Source organism: Notolepis coatsorum (assembly GCF_963971535.1).
Source record: "Notolepis coatsorum genome assembly, chromosome: 1".
NCBI lineage: Eukaryota > Metazoa > Chordata > Actinopteri > Aulopiformes > Paralepididae > Notolepis > Notolepis coatsorum.
In genome coordinates this window covers 33,098,605-33,117,496 of record NC_140165.1, presented here as the reverse complement: position 1 = coordinate 33,117,496, position 18,892 = coordinate 33,098,605, and the positions used below count along the sequence as shown (strand labels likewise).

The 18,892-nt window shown below is 45.0% G+C and overlaps 1 protein-coding gene across 1 annotated transcript in view; it reads left to right on the top strand.

The window, feature by feature from the left end:
• Positions 1-3,441: 3,441 nt before the first annotated feature.
• LOC311229276 (uncharacterized protein) overlaps positions 3,442-18,892 on the top strand; it is a gene marked incomplete at its 5' end in the record, with an annotated part of 145,380 nt that continues 129,929 nt past the window's right edge. Inside the window, 1 exon segment of the mRNA XM_084315344.1 lies at positions 3,442-3,556. Within this exon segment, the coding sequence (XP_084171470.1) occupies positions 3,442-3,556 (115 nt within the window).

Below are 18,892 nucleotides of genomic sequence, written 5' to 3'. Positions count from 1 at the left end.
ATTTCGAAATATCCTGGTATACCGTAATACCGTCATACCACCCAAGCCTAGTGTGTGTGTGTGTGTGGGACTGAGTGTGTTGCTAAATGCTAAGCCTGATGCTTGCTTTACTTCATTATTCTGAATCGCAAAATAAAGTAAAAAAAAATTAAAAATAAAATATATATATATATATATATATATTTTATATAGGAAAGTAGGCGTGGATCTACCAAAGGCAAATGGGCGGGACCCGTTCCGAAATTCTCTTTTTTTATTTGCATTATAATTTTTTTTACATAGCATCTTTTCCACCTTTCCTGGAAAAGGAATGACGCTCTGTAAACGTATTTGAATGGCACCTGTGTGTTGTTCTCTACTATTAGTTAGCGCGGATGGATCAGTAGTTGGCTCCTTAGGCGCTGTAGGTGAATTGATTGGCTGCAGCGCTGAATCTGTCCACGCTGCCAAATGTGATGCTTGCCCGCCCATCCGTCTGTACGGGGGGGGGGGGGGGGGGGGGGGGGGCGTCGCTGCATCAATTTACCTATCTCAAGCCCCCCCCTCGTTTCCCACTCCTCCAATCGCAACTGTCGCTTCTCTCGTTTGTTTTCCGAGGGAAGCGACAGTTGTGATTGGAGGATCAAGAAAAGAGGGGGCGGTGGTTTGAGATGGGTCACTTTCAAATGACGGGCGAGATGGACAGAAGACAGAGACGTTCCTTTCCTGTGGTGGAACACACACACACATGCTCACAAACACATAATAAAACATTCTAATAAAAAAAAGAAATTCAAAAGAAAATTCACTTTTTTATTATTATTATTTTTTTTTATAAATATCCTCAAACTAAATCCTCAATTTGAATAAAGTGATTAATCTGATTAAATGAGACCCAGCCCAGGGAGAAGCCCCAGCCAACTAAATCAACTTTCTTTAATGAATATAACTCATCAGTTTCTTTTAATACTATAATATTAGTGTAGCCTAATCTTTATCTGCAACTGTGAAGAAAAACCAGAATGAAAAAAAAAAAAGAATAAAAATGTATTTTTATATAAAAAAAAAATCGAATGCCAACGTAACGAACGAAGGTTCGAACGTTCGAACATTTGGGCTCAGCCCTAATACACACACACGCTCACAAACACACACACACACACACACACACACACATGCTCACAAACACACACACACTGCTCACAAACACACACACACATGCTCACAAACACACACACACTCATAGACATGCATACACACGCGCTCACAAACAAACACACACACACACACACACACACACACACATACACACACACTCATAGACATGCATACACGCACACACACACATGCTCAAAAACACACACACACACATACTCACAAACACACATACACACACACACACATGCTCACACACACACACACACACACACACACACCTACATGCTCACAACACACACATGCACACACACACACACACACACACACACACACACACACACACACACACACACACACATAGACATGCATACACACACATACTTACAACACACACACTCATAGACATGCATACACACACACACACACATACACCATCATGCTCACAGACATACACACACACACACACACACACACACACACACACACACACACAACACACACACACACCCATCATGCACACACACACACACACACACACACACACACGCTCACAGACACACACACCCATAGACATGCACACACACACACACACACACACACACACACACACACACACACACACACACACACACACGTCGATAATCAATGCACAATGCACAAACAATCCCAGAGCTTCGTGGCTAATTAAGTGTTTGTACGGCGCGCGCACACGCTACAGACTCACATCGCCGTCTGGCCCACGGAGAGAGATCCCAAAATAGAGCAGCGGAGCGAGACGCCAGCGAGCCTGTGTTCCTCCGCTCCCTCAGATGGGGATTTCACAGGGTTCTTTACATTTATTTTATTTTTTATCTCTAAAGAAATAACCACATTAGTGTGCCTCCCCCATGCCTCCCCCACGTCTCCAAGACATACATTTATTTCCAGCGTGTCTGTGTCTGATACACTTCCCCCGTACCTGTGTGTGTGTGTGTGTGTGTGTGTGTGTGTGTGTGTGTGTGTTCTGTTGGCGTGTGCTATGCATGTCAATTCTGTTCTCCTTCCCCTCTCAACCCTCTCCTCTCCTCCCCCTCTCCCTTTCTTCTTTCTCTTCTCTCCATCTTGCTGTCGTTCCGTTCCCTCCTTCTCCTCCGCTGCCCCCTACCTCTGCCCCCCGCCGGTGCCCCCTTTCCCCCACCTCCTCTTCCTCCTCCTCCACCCCCCCACCTCCTCCTCCTCCCCCCACCCTCCTCCTCCTCCCCATCCTCCCCCTGTCCTCCTCCTCCCTGTCCTCGTCCTCCTCCTCCCCCACCTCCCCGTCCTCCTCCTCGTCCTCCTCCTCCTCCTCCTCGCGTCCTCCTCCTCCCGTCCTCCTCCTCCCTCGTCCTCCTCCCCGTCCTCCTCGTCCTCGTCCCTCCTCGTCCTCCTCCTCGTCCTCCTCCTCCTCCTCCTCCTCCTCCTCCCCGTCTCTCCTCCTCTCCTCCTCCTCCTCCTCCTCCTCCTCGGCCCCCTCTCTGTCGCTCTGCTTTTTATAGCTCCGTCTTCCCAGGACTCTGCAGCTACAAAAGCCTTTTCATGTTGCCACTATAATTACAGCCTACACACTCAGACGCACACACACACATGCACTCACATGCACACACACACACACTCACAAGAGCAGCACTGCACAGCAGCAGCGTTGTGCCTGTGCGTTTGCGCGGCGCACATGTGTGTGTGTGTGTGTGCATGTGTGTGTGTCTGTGTGCGTGCTCTGCATGTGCTGCTATACACAAAAGGGTGAGCTATTTTTACCTTCTCTCCCCCCCACCCCTTCCTCTCTCCACCCCCCACCCCCCCTCCCTCCATCCTCCCTCCTCGCTCCTGACATCCACATTTGCTGCTGAGCACCAAGACCCAACATCCCTTTCTATTGCAAGCTCAACTCGCACAAACACACACTGCACAGACACACACGCATGCACAGACACACACACGCACATGCACGCACATACACACACAAGCACACGCTAAGGGGCTGCAGCATTGTCATTCTGTGGCTTTTGTGATCTAATCTCTTCGGCGCACACGTTGTAGTCGCGAACCCGAGTCCACCCGGTCCGCTATTGTCTCCGCTCTCTGACAGCCTCTGGGCTTAGTGTCTCCGCCCCGGTGGACATGTCCCCCTCGGCAGCCCAGGTGACGGGAACGGCAGTGCTCGTCTCGACCACGCGGATGACCTGAAAGCCCCGGTCGGACTAACTAACCGCAGGGTCGGTTTCAGCGCAGGGGGGCGGGGGGGTGGTTGGGGGGGGGGGGAGGCTCGGTCGCTGGAAGGTTGTCTCGATGTTGCGGACCATCTTTGAAGCAGAGTGTTCTCTCTCACCCACAGAGGGGCTCCTGGGGAAAGGGCAGCCACTGGAGGTCCTGAAGACGTCGGCGCTCAACCACATCCCAACAGGTAGGACATAGGGTGTGTGGGTGTGTGGGTGTGTGTGTGTGTTTCACCGTTAACCATAGTGTGTGCACATCACTGCGCTCAGCACTTCTCCCCACTCTGATCGCGACTTCAGTCATTCCGTGTTGCACGCGCCTGCATGGGTGAGGTGTTTCCTAGCGCATTCTGAAAAGCTTCCTGCTTCTTGGAAGAAAAACAGACAAATGTTCAGAGTTGGTTCACCTAGTAGTCACTACACAGTGGATTTTGTTGAAGTCGTTGAATGCATCACAGAACTGCGGGTCACGGTCGAGGTGTCTGCGCTCTCCGCTCCCTCAGGGGTCTAGCCGTGTTACTTTGTTGAATGGAGGTAAAGGTACACTGCTCTCAGATCTCTCAAGAGGCGGCATGCCCTCCAAAATAACTTGGCAGTCAAATGCTTCTTGCCTCCTATAGTCCTTGAGACACCTCGGTAATCCCAAATCAGATAAAAGGTTGGTCAGATTCGATTCCCAAATCAGATCAACGGTTGGTCAGATTCAAATCTCAAATCGGATGAAAGTTTGGCCAGATGAAAGTTTGGCCAGATTCTAATTCCAAATGAGATGAACATTTTGTCAGATTATAATCCCAAATGAGATAAAAGGTTGGTCAGATTTGAATCCCAAATCAGATGAAAGTTTGGTCAGATTCTAATGTCAAAATCAGAAGAACATTTTTGTCAGATTCTAATCCCAAATCAGATAAAAGGTTGGTCAGATTCTAATCCCAAATCAGATAAAAGGTTGGTCAGATTCTAATCCCAAATCAGATAAAAGGTTGGTCAGATTCTAATTCCAAATCGGATGAAAGTTTGGTCAGATTCCATCCAGTGTGCTGGTGGGACCAAATAGATTGAGGTTCTTCTGAAGGTTTGTTGTCGACAAAAGAAACGACTAATGCACACACATGCACATGCACACACACACACACACACACATGCACATGCACACACACACACACATGCACACACACACACACACACACACACACACACACACACACACACACACACATGCACATGCACATGCACACACACACTCACGAGAGCAGCACTGCACAGCAGCAGCGGTGTGCCTGTGCGTTTGTAGGACTTTGCAGACTAACCGAATAGTTGATTTGATACAACAAACCTTTAGGATTGTGTTTCCCACATGCAATCATGGAGAAAGACCTCTTTGAATTTAGTGCGCTTATCATATATGAGGCTATAATCCATTCAACATGGGTCGTAAAAAAAAGACGACTCGACTAAAGACCAAACCAACCGACTGACTGATTTAAGAGGGACATACTTTCTACAGGAGCTTTTGTTGCTCTCCCTGTCTCTCTGTCTCTCTCTTTTGCTCTTTCTCTCTCCCTCTCCCTCTGTCTCTCTCTCTCCCTCTGTCCCCCCCTCTCTCTCTCTCTCTCTCTCTCTCTCTCTCTCTCTCTCTCTCTCTCTCTCTCTCTCTCTCTGTTTTGTTTCAACATAATCTAAATGTTTTCCTTCAGTGTGTGTGTGTTTATTTAGAGTGTGTGTGGAGTTACTAATGAGAAGTGAGGGAGGTCACCACGGTGGTACAGGAGAGGGTGTGGGGGGGGGGGGGAGGAGGACGGCGAGGGATGGGAAGGAGGACAGATGGAGGTGAGGTAATGTGTGAAGGAGAAAGGAGGTCTGAAGGTAATGTGACGCACAACGAGTGACTAAAGGCTTCTGCTCGTTGCTCTGTTTTCAAGCAAGCCTTACTACTTTTTACCATAGTTCTACAATAAAAGCAAAAAAGGACCCCCCCCCCCCCCCCCCCATGCTCTCCGCCTCTCTTGTTCTCTTCCTCTATCCATCCTTTTTGTGTTCCATAGGGGGCAGTGTTGAGCAGGTATGTATGTTGCTGCTTATAGGGGCTGCTTTATTTTGCACATAATCTCACATTGTGTTCATTACAGCTCCATAAAATGATGTAGATGAAATTATAGCAATACCTTGTCTTATAGGGACTGCTACCTTATCATTTAATTGAGCTGTAATTAACACAACACAAGGATTCATTGTCCCATGATGACATCACTGGTGGCCATATTCAAACAAATTTACTCTCAATAACTGTCAAACTAAAATGTGTGTAAATTCCTTTAAAGGGGAACAACAGCCAATTTCACGGTGTAGAAGAAACGTTGTAGAAGAAACGCTTCCTTGGACCGTGAAGGATACCAAGTTTCAAGTTTCTTTATTAGTTGTCATACAGAAGTACAGAATACTTTTATACAAAATGCTTCTTTCTGTTAAGCTCCAGAGACTGTGCTAGACAAAAGGATAAGTATAAAATAAAATAAGTATAGCAAGTATAAAATTGAAGTCACGTACGTAGACGTAAGTGTTCAGTATGCAGAATATATTGTATATTGTATGGTAACTCAGTTACTTCTATTCTGCATCGAACATTGTACATATGTCTATACTGAACACTGTGACCTCTATTTTTACTTCTATTTTACATGCTATACTATTTTATTTCATACTTATCTTGTCTAGCACAGTCTCTGGAACGTAACAGTAAGAAGCATTTTGTATAAAAGTATTCTGTACTTCTGTATGACAACTATTAAAGAAACTTGAACTTGAACTTGAACAGAATGCATACATGTTATACCTATGGTTTAACCTCTTAAGCCCTAGCCATATATTTTCAGATAATTCACCTAAAGGTACATGGAAGATTGATCCACTTCACAAGGTTCATTTGCATGTTCCTGGTATCTAGGAACATCTACGGACCTCACGGAATGTATTCCCACTTTCCCAGTGTCAGAAATATTGTGTCTGTTACTATGCTTGAGTAAATGTGATGGAGAGATGTTATGGGTGACAGAGTAGAGTACCCAGGGGAATGTTCTGAGTATACAGGTACAATTTCTGTTTCACAGAAACAAGAACAATACTGTAGAATAAAGGGCATTTTGGTAGAAAAACTCAAACAAACATTCCGCAGGTCCACAAAATCAGTCTCTCATTCATTGTAAATCGAGCAGCTCCAGACATTATACCTGATGATACATGAAGTGTGAGTCTTACTTCTCTGGTTTCCAGCTTTGGGAGAGAGAGTAGCTCATGTTCACAAACATTGCTTGGACTTTCCCAGGCCATGGAAATAACACATTGGAATTCTTCATTTTGGCAGTGTTCCCCTTTAACCCCAGATCAGTTTTACCCTTTCACTACAACACTACAGAAGGTTAACCCTTGCACTACCACACTGCAGAAGGTTAACCCTTTCACTACCACAATATAGCAGGTTAACCCTTTCACTACCACTGTGAGGGCTGTGTGTGTGTGTGTGGGTCATGAGCAGATAACAGGGACTCTTAAAGTTATCCGTGAAACGGACAACCACTAGACTGCTTACGCAGATATTTTAGGAGAGGGGAAAAATTAAACAACAGAAAACAACCTTTACAGGTGGAAATCTCAAAGTGAGTAATTAAGAAAATAAATCAAGTCCAAAAAAACAGGACTACTCTCAATAAAGAGGTATAGTATAAAAGTAAATAAGCCACAAGGGCACCTCCTAATAAAGGAGTTTATATTGAAAAAAGTTAAACAATAAACCTCCACTAAGGGAGTTTATGTGTAGAATCACGTGAGTAGCCTAAAATAAGAATGACTACCATAAAGCTCAATTCTGAATCAGAGATCAGACTACACTTCAATATAATGAGTGTGACCAAAAGGACAGCCAACACTAGGAAATTAATTAGCAGTTGACACTGCAAGATCCAAACTTAAATAGACTCAAGGCATGGCCATAGGCACAGCTGCACTGGATCAGGTGCAATCAAGCCCACACACCTGCCGACCCATGAGGCAATTAACCACAGGGACCAGACCAGGGATTGACAGCTATCCCTCACAGAAAGGTGAAATAAAGCAAAAATAGACAGCTGTCCCTCACAGAAAGGTGAAATAAAGTAAAACCATGACAACCACACTACAGAAGGTCAACCCTTTCACTACCACACTACAGCAGGTTAACCCTTTCACTACCACACTACAGAAGGTCAACCCTTTCACTACCACACTGTATCAGGTCTTTGTTCCGTGCTGAGCTCGATGCTAGCATGCTGCAGCTAACCAACAGACTGGACACGCTCCAGGAGGATGTAGCTAGCGTGACCACGCGGCTCTCTAGGGTGGAAGAAGGGATGGCAGAGGTGGCGGTCATTGCTGAAACCAACTCCACCGAGATCTCGGCGATTGAAGACAAGTTCCTATTTTACGAAAATAAGATCGCTGACCTAGAGGACCGGAATAGAAGGTGCAACGTCAGAATATACGGCTTGCCCGAGAACATTGAAAACGATGCGCCGATTCAGTATCTCGAAAAGATGATTCCACGGTGGTTTCCAACCGTCTCTAAACCAAAGATTGAGCGGGCGCATAGAATATTCAGGAACGGCCTTCCGGAGAAGGGCGAACGTCCACGCGCCTTTATATTTCGCTGCCTGCGGTTCCCTATACGTCAGGCTATTCTCCAAGAGGCCAGGAAACACCCTCCAAAAGTGGGTAATTATACCCTCAGATTCGCCACGGATTTCAGCGACCACACCGCCAGACGTCGCAGGGCCTTCTCTAAGGCTATTGGAGTTGCTCGGGAGAGGGGCATCGAAGTCTACCTAATATACCCTGCGACTCTGAAGATCAAGATGGGCCGCAGAGTTGTCTCCTGCAACCGCCTGTTCACGTCGCCGTCCGAGGCGGAGAGATTCCTTCGAAGCGGCACGGCGTCCCCCCCGGCCGAGGATGATGAGCCGGCCCCGGCGGAGCAGGCAACGGGCACCGGGGAGTGACAGGCCTCTGCGCCTTGGTATGCTAAGCGCAAGCTATGCTAACTTTCCGGCTCTCCAAGCTAACGCTAACGTTACCACTCGCCTACCGCGGCCTTTCGGTCCAACAGAACGATAACACTCAAGGTTTATCTATGCTGTATATTTCCAGAAATGGGTATGCACACTGACTATTTTCAAGTATAATTCAGACGACTTGTGCTTTTTAACGCATTTGCCTTTTTATTGTCTGAACATTGAACATTGAACATTGACTGTTATGCATATTGTCTTTTTTCAAGTTTGCACGTGGACAAACTGTGCTTCACAGGTTTCACTCAAACGAACTATGTTCTAATGTATCTGCCGGTCGAGGGGAATGGTCCTCTCTCGGCGGAGCTACCTATGTGAATCAGGATATAACAGGCCTTGAGCCCGATTAAACTAAGCTCGAGGCGTGCTGGTTGGCCAGCTCTCCTAGCTAACATTACCGCTGCCACGTGTCTACTATGACTTTTTTGCTCCGGCTGAATGATAACGCTCAAGGTTTGTATCCACTGTGTTATTTCAATGACGGGTACGCATGTTGCCCTTTTCTCAAGTTTAACTCAGACGAGCTGTGTTTTAATGCACCTGCTTTTATCGTCTGCACTTTGAACTTCGCATTGAACTCGGCATAGGTTTCTTCTCTCAGTTGAGTGAAGTGGGTTCCCTTTTTCTAAATTGTTACAAGATACCTTACAAGTTATTAGTATGGTTAAGATACATAATGTTGTTGTGGTTGCTGTGCTCGGTCAAGGTTGACCAACTGATGTTTGATCGATACCGGACAAGTATTCTGATGTGGGGGAGGGGGGAGGGAATGGGGGATTGTGTTGTTTTTTGTTTTGCTTTTCAATCGACTCGCTAATAATAATAATAACTTCATTTTATATAGCGCCTTTCAAAAGACCCAAGGTCGCTTTACATAGGGGGGGGGGAAATAACAAAGTAACAAACATAGTGGACAGACACAACATATACATATAAAGTGAGAAATTAGGGGTTAAAGGCCAAGTTGAAGAGGTGTGTTTTGAGCCATTTTTTGAATGAGTCCAGAGTTGGGGCGGTGCGGAGTTCTGCGGGGAGGGAGTTCCAGATGGTGGGAGCTGCCACACTGAAAGCTCTGTTTTATTTTAGTTTTCACGCTCGCGATCAGAACTCAATAGGACCTTAACACTTTCAGTGCCACCAGGGGGCGCACGACTTAGTGCTTGAATGCCACCATCGGCGCCAATGTTAACGTTAATATCGCCTAATCTATGTTTTAAATTATGGCTATGTGTCTAATCTGCCCGTTGCTTATCAAAGAATCATTTTCCAGTCAGTGTTGTCAAGGCAGATTGGTTTTTTATCACTTAATTTCCGTTTGAGAGCATTTTGAAAAGCACCTGTTTTGAGGTGAAAAACAGCCCATTCTGTGATAATCGCCTTTTACTGGAATATTCCAGAACGTTGATATTTGTCGGCCTATTTATGAATCGTTTTCAAATAAACGCTAGATGATCAATAGTATACGTGCACGCACGCACGTTCGAGGCGCGCGCTGATAATAGCTGCTTTCATTTCCTCGTGGATTTTACAGTGAAACAGCTGGAGCACATATCACAAAAAAGCTTATATCTTCATGGAAACGAGTCTGATTATCCTAACACTGATAACATAGATTCCTTACCTGACATCAGATGGTATCCAACTGGTATATTCCAATTCCTGATCACCATTCGAAAAAATCGATAAGTCAAGTCAAGAGTCAAGTCAAGTCAAGTGTATAGATCTAACGTGTATACAGTAGAACTCATGATCCGCGGGGCTCAGAGCCCCCTGAATGAACTCTGGTACTCCGGCTGCATGGGTGAGAAGTGAAATGTGGACTGGAATATTTTTTTCCCCCCATCCATTTTCATTGAGTCCATTCCAAAAGGGTGATTTACCATCTGGGAGACGATAGGGGGCGCTTTTTTCACATCTGATCGCCGGCGGCCCTTGGGTAGGCTAGGGTAGGCTCGCGTGATGCAATATGATTTCAGGTCACTAAAAAAAAATAATAATAATAATTCCGAGAAATCTCGTGAGTGGCTTTCAACGTAACTATCGTAAACACGAGATTAGCCGTGAGTGGCTCTCAAAGTGTTAACAAGTGGATATGTATCTATTATGGTGTTCTACTCCAAACGAATTACATTCAGTCATACTGCAGCCTTTTTAGAATATGGCTAATTTGAACATATTGATCTGGAATACAGGGGGTCTCAATATACCGCATAAATGCACAAGTGTACTAACGTGGCTAAAAAGGAAGGAAGTGGACTTTGCTTTACTGAGTGAAACGCACCTTTTATTGGCGGATAACACAAGACTGGCAAATAAATTTTACCATAACATAAGTTCTTCTTTTAGCACCAAGGCCCGTGGGGTAGCCATAATAGCGAAGCGAAAGTTGAATATTAAACTGTTAGATGTGTGGTCTGATGCAGATGGTCGAATTACTATTGCTAAAATAGAATGTTCTAACTGGAAAATTTCGCTGATTTCTGCATACGCCCCTAATTTATATGATGCTAACGTTTATGCTGTACTCACTGCAGCTATGCTGAAACTACCTGATTACTCATTAATAGTAGGAGCTGATTTTAATGCAGTTTGGGATCCATTGATTGATAGGTCCAATCACGCTGAAACCTCTGATCAGAAGCAAGCTACCACAGCCCTACAGGCCTGGTCTAAGGACACTGGGGTAATCGATATGTAGCGATCGCTCAACCCATCCGCGAGAGATTATTCCTTCTTCTCGTCGAGACCTTTTCCAGGATTGATTATGTTTTTTCTTCCCCACGTCTCTTTGATAGCTTTGATGTTGACTTATTGCCCATAGCACTTTCAGACCACAAAGGTATCCTACTCAAGGGTTCACTCAGTAAAATAACGTCCCGCGCCCCTAGATGGCGCTTTAACTCGACATTGCTGAAACACGGAGAGTTTAACTTGCAATTTAAAGAGAAGCTCACTGAATTCCTGCAGTTTAATGCTGGTTCGGTACAGGACCCCAGAATTCTATGGGATTCGGTTAAGGGTTTTATCAGAAGTAACACTACTCTCTTTGCATCTAATCTCCGCAAGGGACGTCTCTCCAAGCTGGTGGAATTGGAAAAGCTTCATGCCATGTTGATCTCTTCATTGCAGCACAACTACTCTAGTCGACTCGAGCTTCAAATGAAGGTAGTGAAAAAAGAGATGAACTCCATTTTAAGACAACAATCTGAATTTCAGATGCACAGAACAGACAGCACTACTACTTTCACGGCTCCAGGCCTAGTCACCTACTAGCTATGAAGATATGTGCCAGTGAGCAATTTGCAGATATCCCTTCCATTAAGAACCAACAGGGGGAGGTAACCACCAACCCCAAAAAGATTAATGATACATTTCGCACTTTTTATTCCAACCTGTACAAGTCAGAGGTGGTCTTTGACCATACCAAGATGGAGGATTTTCTTGATCAAATCAACCTACCACAGATCTCGGAAGATAATGCTAAACTGTTAGCTTCACCTATCACGCTAGTTGAATTTAGAGAGGCGATTGCGGATATGCAACGGGGCAAGGCTCCCGGATGGTGCGGCATTCTACCGGAACTCTACCTTGCATTCTGGGATGTACTCGGTCCCTTATTACTCGCAATGATTTTACACTCAATCAAAGAGGGCAATTTCTCCAGAGACGTCAATATGGCGCTTATATCTGTTTTACTCAAGAAAGATAAGGACCCCACCGAATGTGGCAGCTACAGGCCCCTAAGTCTCCTCGGAGCCGATCTTAAGCTATATGCCAAGGTTCTAGCCACCCGACTTCAAAAGCATATGCCATCTCTAGTTCACCCTGATCAGACCGGCTTCATAAGTGGCCGCCTGGTTACTGATAACATCAGACGGTTACTGCACGTGATTGATGCCAGCAAGGATGTTGCAGTTCCTACAGCGGTCATGTCCTTGGACGCAATGAAGGCATTTGACTATGGTAAATCAGAACATTGTACATATGTCTATACCGAACACTGTGACCTCATTTTCTTCTTCTAAATTACATGCACTATGTTATTTGATACTATCTTGTCTAGCACAGTCTCTGGAGCGTAACAGTAAGAAGCATTTTGTATGAAAGTATTCTGTACTTCTGTATGACAACTATTAAAGAAACTTGAAACTTGAAACTTGACAGATTGGAGTGGTCTTACTTGTGGGCAGTTCTTAGAAGGATGGGGTTGGGTGAGGGTTTCATTCATATGATCAAAGTTATCTACACAGGGCCTTCGGCCATGATCTTAACGGGGAAGTTCTGCTCGCCACTCTTCTCTGTCTCGCGCTCTTCTAGACAGGGTTGTCCTCTTAGTCCCAGACTATTCACCTTATCTCTCGAACCTCTAGCTCAATACATAAGACAATCCCAAATTATATCTCCTGTTCCAATTCAGTGCACACATCACCATATCAGCTTATACGCAGATGATGTACTCCTGTTTATGCAGAATCCCTCCGTCTCTCTACCTCATCTGCTCAGCATGATAGATGAATTTGGCAGCCTGTCCGGCTTTAAGATCAACTGGCCAAAATCTGCTTTTCTTCCACTTAATGAGCCTGCGAAGGCTACCATCCTACCTGGCGCTTTTTTGGTGGACAAACCACCGCACATGTGCACCGTGACTCGTGACTGGAGTCTAGCTCTGCTAGCACACATAGCCTACTGTGTACAGACGGTTTCAAACTGTATTTTAAATTAGAAAGCAAACAAAATAAATGGACAAGAGAAAAATGTATCTCAATTTGGTCAGTATTGTCATTTGGACAAGCAATGCCATTACTTTAAGTTGAAGGCAAGAAAGACAAGTCTGTCCATTGTCTCTGGTTTTAAAACTGCCCTGTTGCAGGTCACAAAAAAAAGTTAAAAGAAAAAAATCAATTTTCTATTTCTTTTTACATCGATTATTAAAATATATTGCGATAATTATCGTTATCGCCCAGCCCATACCCAGAAAGCGTGTACTAACCCCCATAAATGGCACACACATTTCCCCTCTATTTAACAACAATTTACTCCTTATTGGACAACAACCTATTAGGTACCCTAGATGGGAAAAGAAAGGCATCCACACGTTGGGGGATATCTTCGATAACTCTGGTCTCCGTTCTTTCCAGGATCTATCCAATGGATATGATCTCCCCGGAACCTCCTTTTTCTTTTCTTTACAAATAAGAGCAGCTCTGAGCGAGGGCTCATGGCTTTCCATGGGACGTTCCATTAGAGCGTCACCGTTTTCACAAATTATTTTATGACAAAGAGACATCGAGAGGCTTCGTTTCTGACCTTTATCGCCATTTACTTATGTCCTCGTATAAGGACCTCCCCCTGGATACGATTTGGAGAAAGGATGTCCCGGAGTTGGATTATGATTGGGATGCAGTCTGGGAAAATGTTCGGCTGTCCTCACACAACCCAGGGCCCTATTCCCCGTACCTGGTTCAACTAAGTCGATCAAGAGTCCCATTATCCAGATTCAATTAACCCGATGTTTGAAGCCGGGATTTTCCTGTTCCTCGAAGGTGGATTCAGTCTCGTTAACTCGAACCAGACTTGAGACCCAGGATAAGTGCGTGCGGCCGCTTCAGTTGAAAAGCCAGCAAGTATCGATAGCAGAAATCCTGATTTTCTAACGGCATTGATTGATTAATTGATTTAAAACTTTATTAACAGATTGCAGTACGGCTCAATAGCCTCGCCGACAAGTTAAATGCATAATCTATAGGCTAATTTTAAGTCCCTCATTACCCCAATCAATCAGATTATATTTATTTAAACTTGCCTGCTGGCAGTAGGTTTATGGAATGGATAATCAAATGAGATCTTGCTAGCGAAAATAATTAGTTCAACTGTTTCAGAATAAGGATACGGCTCTCTTACCCATTGATTGATGTATGGTGGATGTTTTACTTATCTGCACTGTGGTGTGACGGTTGGTCGTTTTGACTTTCACGCAGACGGCCCGGGTTCGAATCCCACTTCTTCTAGTCTTTTTCTTCTTTTTGCAATGTAGGAATAATTCAATTTGGTGCACGTTGAGAGCTATATAAAGAATGACATCCTCAATGCATGTAGATTTATAATATTTTAACTTAAAACTAGGCTACTTTTGCGTATAATCATTAATATTATATTCCAAAAAGATTATATTGGAAACGCGGGGTCTCGAACTCAGGTCGCCCGCTTGCCAGGAGCGAAAACTGGCCGTTGCACCACTGTGCCAGACGGGATATATCCATTGTGTATCCATTAATGCACAAGAGACCCGTGTTTCGAATATTTTTCTTTTGAATGAAGTTTTATCTCTTTATTCTCAAATGCATTAATGTGACGTCAACGGCTCATTCAATTTCTCAAATCCGTCAAACAGCGCATCTCATCAGACATTTTAATCCCAGTTACAATATCACACAAAAACCACAATCCACGCATAGACACTTCAATTTTATGCTTGAATGAAACACAATCCGGGCGCTTCGTTAAGCAAATCTACAGCGGAGAATATATGAAACTAATCAGAGCCAAACGGCCGATAGGTTTCATTCATTAAAAATATCCCAGCGGGATTCACATTTGCAATGCGCCGTTATTAAAATAACCACATGCAGCGTGTATCGCGACTCCGAGCGCCGTATATGACGTGCATTATTTTATTTAGGACAAAGTAAATCTATAGGCTCAATATGATTTATTATCAGCATTTAGTTCTATTATTATACATTTCAAAAGCCCCCTCTAGGAAAACGAAGCACAAAAACATAATTCAGAATGGTATAATGGTTCTAGACTGTGAGAAATATTTCAGGGAGCGAGCTGGCATTTCTTTGCGGGGGCGTGGCCATGGTTCATCCAGCTAACTGAACTAAACCCTGCTCCCGACCAGGCTCAAACTTTTTGATCTGTTGTCATGGTGATTTAGACAATCGAGCGTCGGGGAACAGAAAGGTCCGGCTTAAGTCAGGCTATGCTGGAGATTATCCGGCTAACTCAGTTAGCCAGGTACGGGGAACGGGGCCCTGATCACCAACAGCTTCATCACAATTTTGTTCATAGGACTTATTTGACCCCTAGACGATTTAATCTAATGGGTCTCAGACCTGACTCTCGATGTACCTTATGTCCAAACGGTGCCACCGGAACATTTATGCATATGTACTGGGAATGTCCTCCTGTTGAGCTCTTTTGGGAAAATGTTACCTCCCAGCTATCTGATATTATCTCTCTGACCATACCTGTTCTGCCTTCTGTATTGTTATTGAATGATGTTTCTCAATTACCGACCTCTATACATGCGAAGAGACTCATTCTAGCCGGCCTCACAGCCGCCAAAAAATGTATTGCCTCAAGATGGATACACCCAGATAAATTATGCCCGAAGGTATGGACTCTCACTTATCTTGATGTGATTTATCTGGAGATATCCACTGCTCTGGTTATAGGGGTTAATGAGTCGAATATTGCAATCTGGTTGGCAGCTGTGGCAAAGATAAAAGAGCGCATATAACTCGATTGCTGCTGAATAATATTTTATGTATTTAACTCACGTTGAGGTCCGGGGGGGAGCGTGCGAATGCCCATGTCCACTTGTTCTTTCTTTTTGTTTTTGGTATTTTTAATTTGTATATTTTATTATGTATATGTTTTGGGCCCCTTTTGTCTGATGGTCGCGGGCTCGGAAGGGGGGGGGGCCCTGGTTCGGGGTCTCGGCGGATCGTGGTGTTAAAGAGGCGTGATGCTTTGGTTCGCTGGTGCGCCGGACCAGGGGTCCTCGAGGGATGGGGATCGTGTCTGGTGAGGGTGGGGGCTCAGGATGTTCACTGTACGGTATGTCTCCATTATTGTCTTCCCATTTTCTGTAATAGGTTGCTGTTTTATGATGTCTTTTTGTGTATTATTGTTATTGTTGTATTGTGATGTGTCTTGTTCCATGTGAAAAAGTTAAAATAAAAAAGATTTGATCACAAAAAAAAGAAGGTTAACCCTTTCACTACCACACTACAGAAGGTTAACCCCTTCACTACCACACTATTGTGGTAGTGAAAGGGTTAACCTTCTGTGGTGTGGTAGTGAAAGGGTTAATAAGCTTCCTGGGGGATAAATGACTATTCTCTTCTCTGCCTCTATTTGAACCTGAAGCATCTCTTCCTGTAAGACCCTGAACCTATTCCATGGCACGTGTCCTTCTCCTCCGGTCCATGTGGTTATTTTCGATTCGCCTCCAGCTGCCTTGATTAAATATTGAAATATCCCGGAGTGACTTCTTCAGATATTCTCAAGGTCTGTTGCGCTGGGCTCTGTATCTGCGGCGTAATGGTTTTTGTTGTGGTGGTGGAGGGTTTTTATATTCAGATTCAGATTCCTTTATTAAGCCAAACACATTGGTAATTGTTGCGGCATTACAGTGTATGCATTTTTCATTTATTTTTTCACAGTAACAACAACACCAACACAGACACAGGACAAAAAACAGTGCAGTGGAGGATTAATAATTTAAATATATATATATAGTGTCACTTGGTGGCAGAGGGGGGGGGGGGGGGTCTAACAGCCTGCAGTGCAAACTACCTAACGCCTAGTCTATCACTGGTTAAGCTTAGGCGACTCTTTCGCAGTTGGTTAAGGTTAGAGTTTGGAATCAGGGCAGGCGTTCTATCTCCATGCTCTAAGACAAACTCTAACCTTAACCAACTTCGAAAGAGCGCCTAAGCTTAACCATCCAAAAACTTGCGGTCCCACGATTGGCGCACATGTCACATGACCAGAAACGCGTGTGGCCAATCAGAGACGCGGAAACACGAATTTGTTGTGGAAAGTATTCAGGCGGGGGGGGGGGGGGGACCTATGGATCAGCCTGGCGGCTGAGGGGAAGAAGCTCAGTCTGTGACGAGCTTTCACGGCCTTTGGGATCCTCAGCCTTCTCCCAGAGGGGAGCAGGGTGAAGAGGCTGTGTCCGGGGTGGGAGGGGTCGGCCATGATCTTCCTCGCCCTCTTCAGCGCCCTCGAGTCGTGCAGGGACCTGAGGGAGGGCAGGGGACAGCCGATCACCCTCTCCGCGGAGCAAATCACCCGCTGCAGCTTGGCGAGATCTTTTGCCGCTGCAGCGGGGAACCAGGAGATGATGGAGTGGGTGAGGATGGACTCAATGATGGCTGTGTAAAATTGGGCCATCGGGCCATCATGGTCCTCGGCAGTTTGTATTTATTCAACTGCCGGAGGAAGAACATCCTCCCCTGGGCCTTTTTAAGCAGGCCCGTGATGTTAAGCTCCCATTTCAAGTCCCGGGAGATGGTCATGCCAAGGAATCGGCATGACTCCACGGAGGCCACCTGGGTGCCTCCCAGTATGATGGGACGGGGCAGGGCTGCTTTCTTCCTGATGTCCACTACCATCTCCACTGTCTTTTGAGCATTGAGCTCCAGGTTCTTGCAACTGCACCAGCTCTGCAGCCTCTCGATCTCCCTCCTGTAGGCCGACTCGTCCCCCCTGGAGATGAGACCCACCAGGGTGGTGTCGTCAGCTAATTTCAGGAGTTTGACCGAGGGGTGGAGTGGAGAGAGGCACAGCTGTTGGTGTACAGGGAGAACAGTAGTGGGGACAGGACGCAGCCCTGCGGGGAACCGGTGCTGGTGGACCTAGAGCTGGAAATGCTCTTCCCCATATACGAGTTGGCAATGACTCCACTCAAGACCCAGGCGGTGTCGCCCTCCTGAACTGAGGAAGAGGGTACAGTACACACCAGCGGTATTATAGTTTTGTATTTTTCTTTGTATTTTTCTTTACATTTTTCATTTGTTTTACATTTTTGTTTACAATTCAGTTTGGTTTCAGTTTGTTTTCCAGAGTGGGTTTGCTCGTTTCAGTTTTGTCTTTATTGCTTAAAAATGCTTAGTTTTAGTTAAATGTTTATTAATTCCAGTATTAGTTTAATTTATTTGTGGAGGCAGATGGCTCACAGTCGTGCAGACATCACAGTCTCAAGGAATATTATGCACCAATACCTCTTTATACTTACCCGTTTGACCAAACTGAGAAAGACTAAAACTAAAGACATTTTCTGTAGATTTGAGTTTTCATTTAGTTTTTTAACTACACAATAGAGTTTCCGTCTTTTTCTAAAGTCTAGTTTTAGAATTTTCTTTAATCTATTTTTCTGATTTCTTCACACCTAGTTTAAGTTTTTTGTTTAGTTTTAGTTAATTGTAATAACCTTGGTAGACATGCATACACACACACACACACGCATGCACGCACGCACGCACGCACACACGCACGCACACACGCACACACACACACACACACACACACACACACACACACACACACACACACACACACACACACACACACACACACACACACACTCACACACACACACACACACACAGCCAACAACCGGTTCCGTTCAGA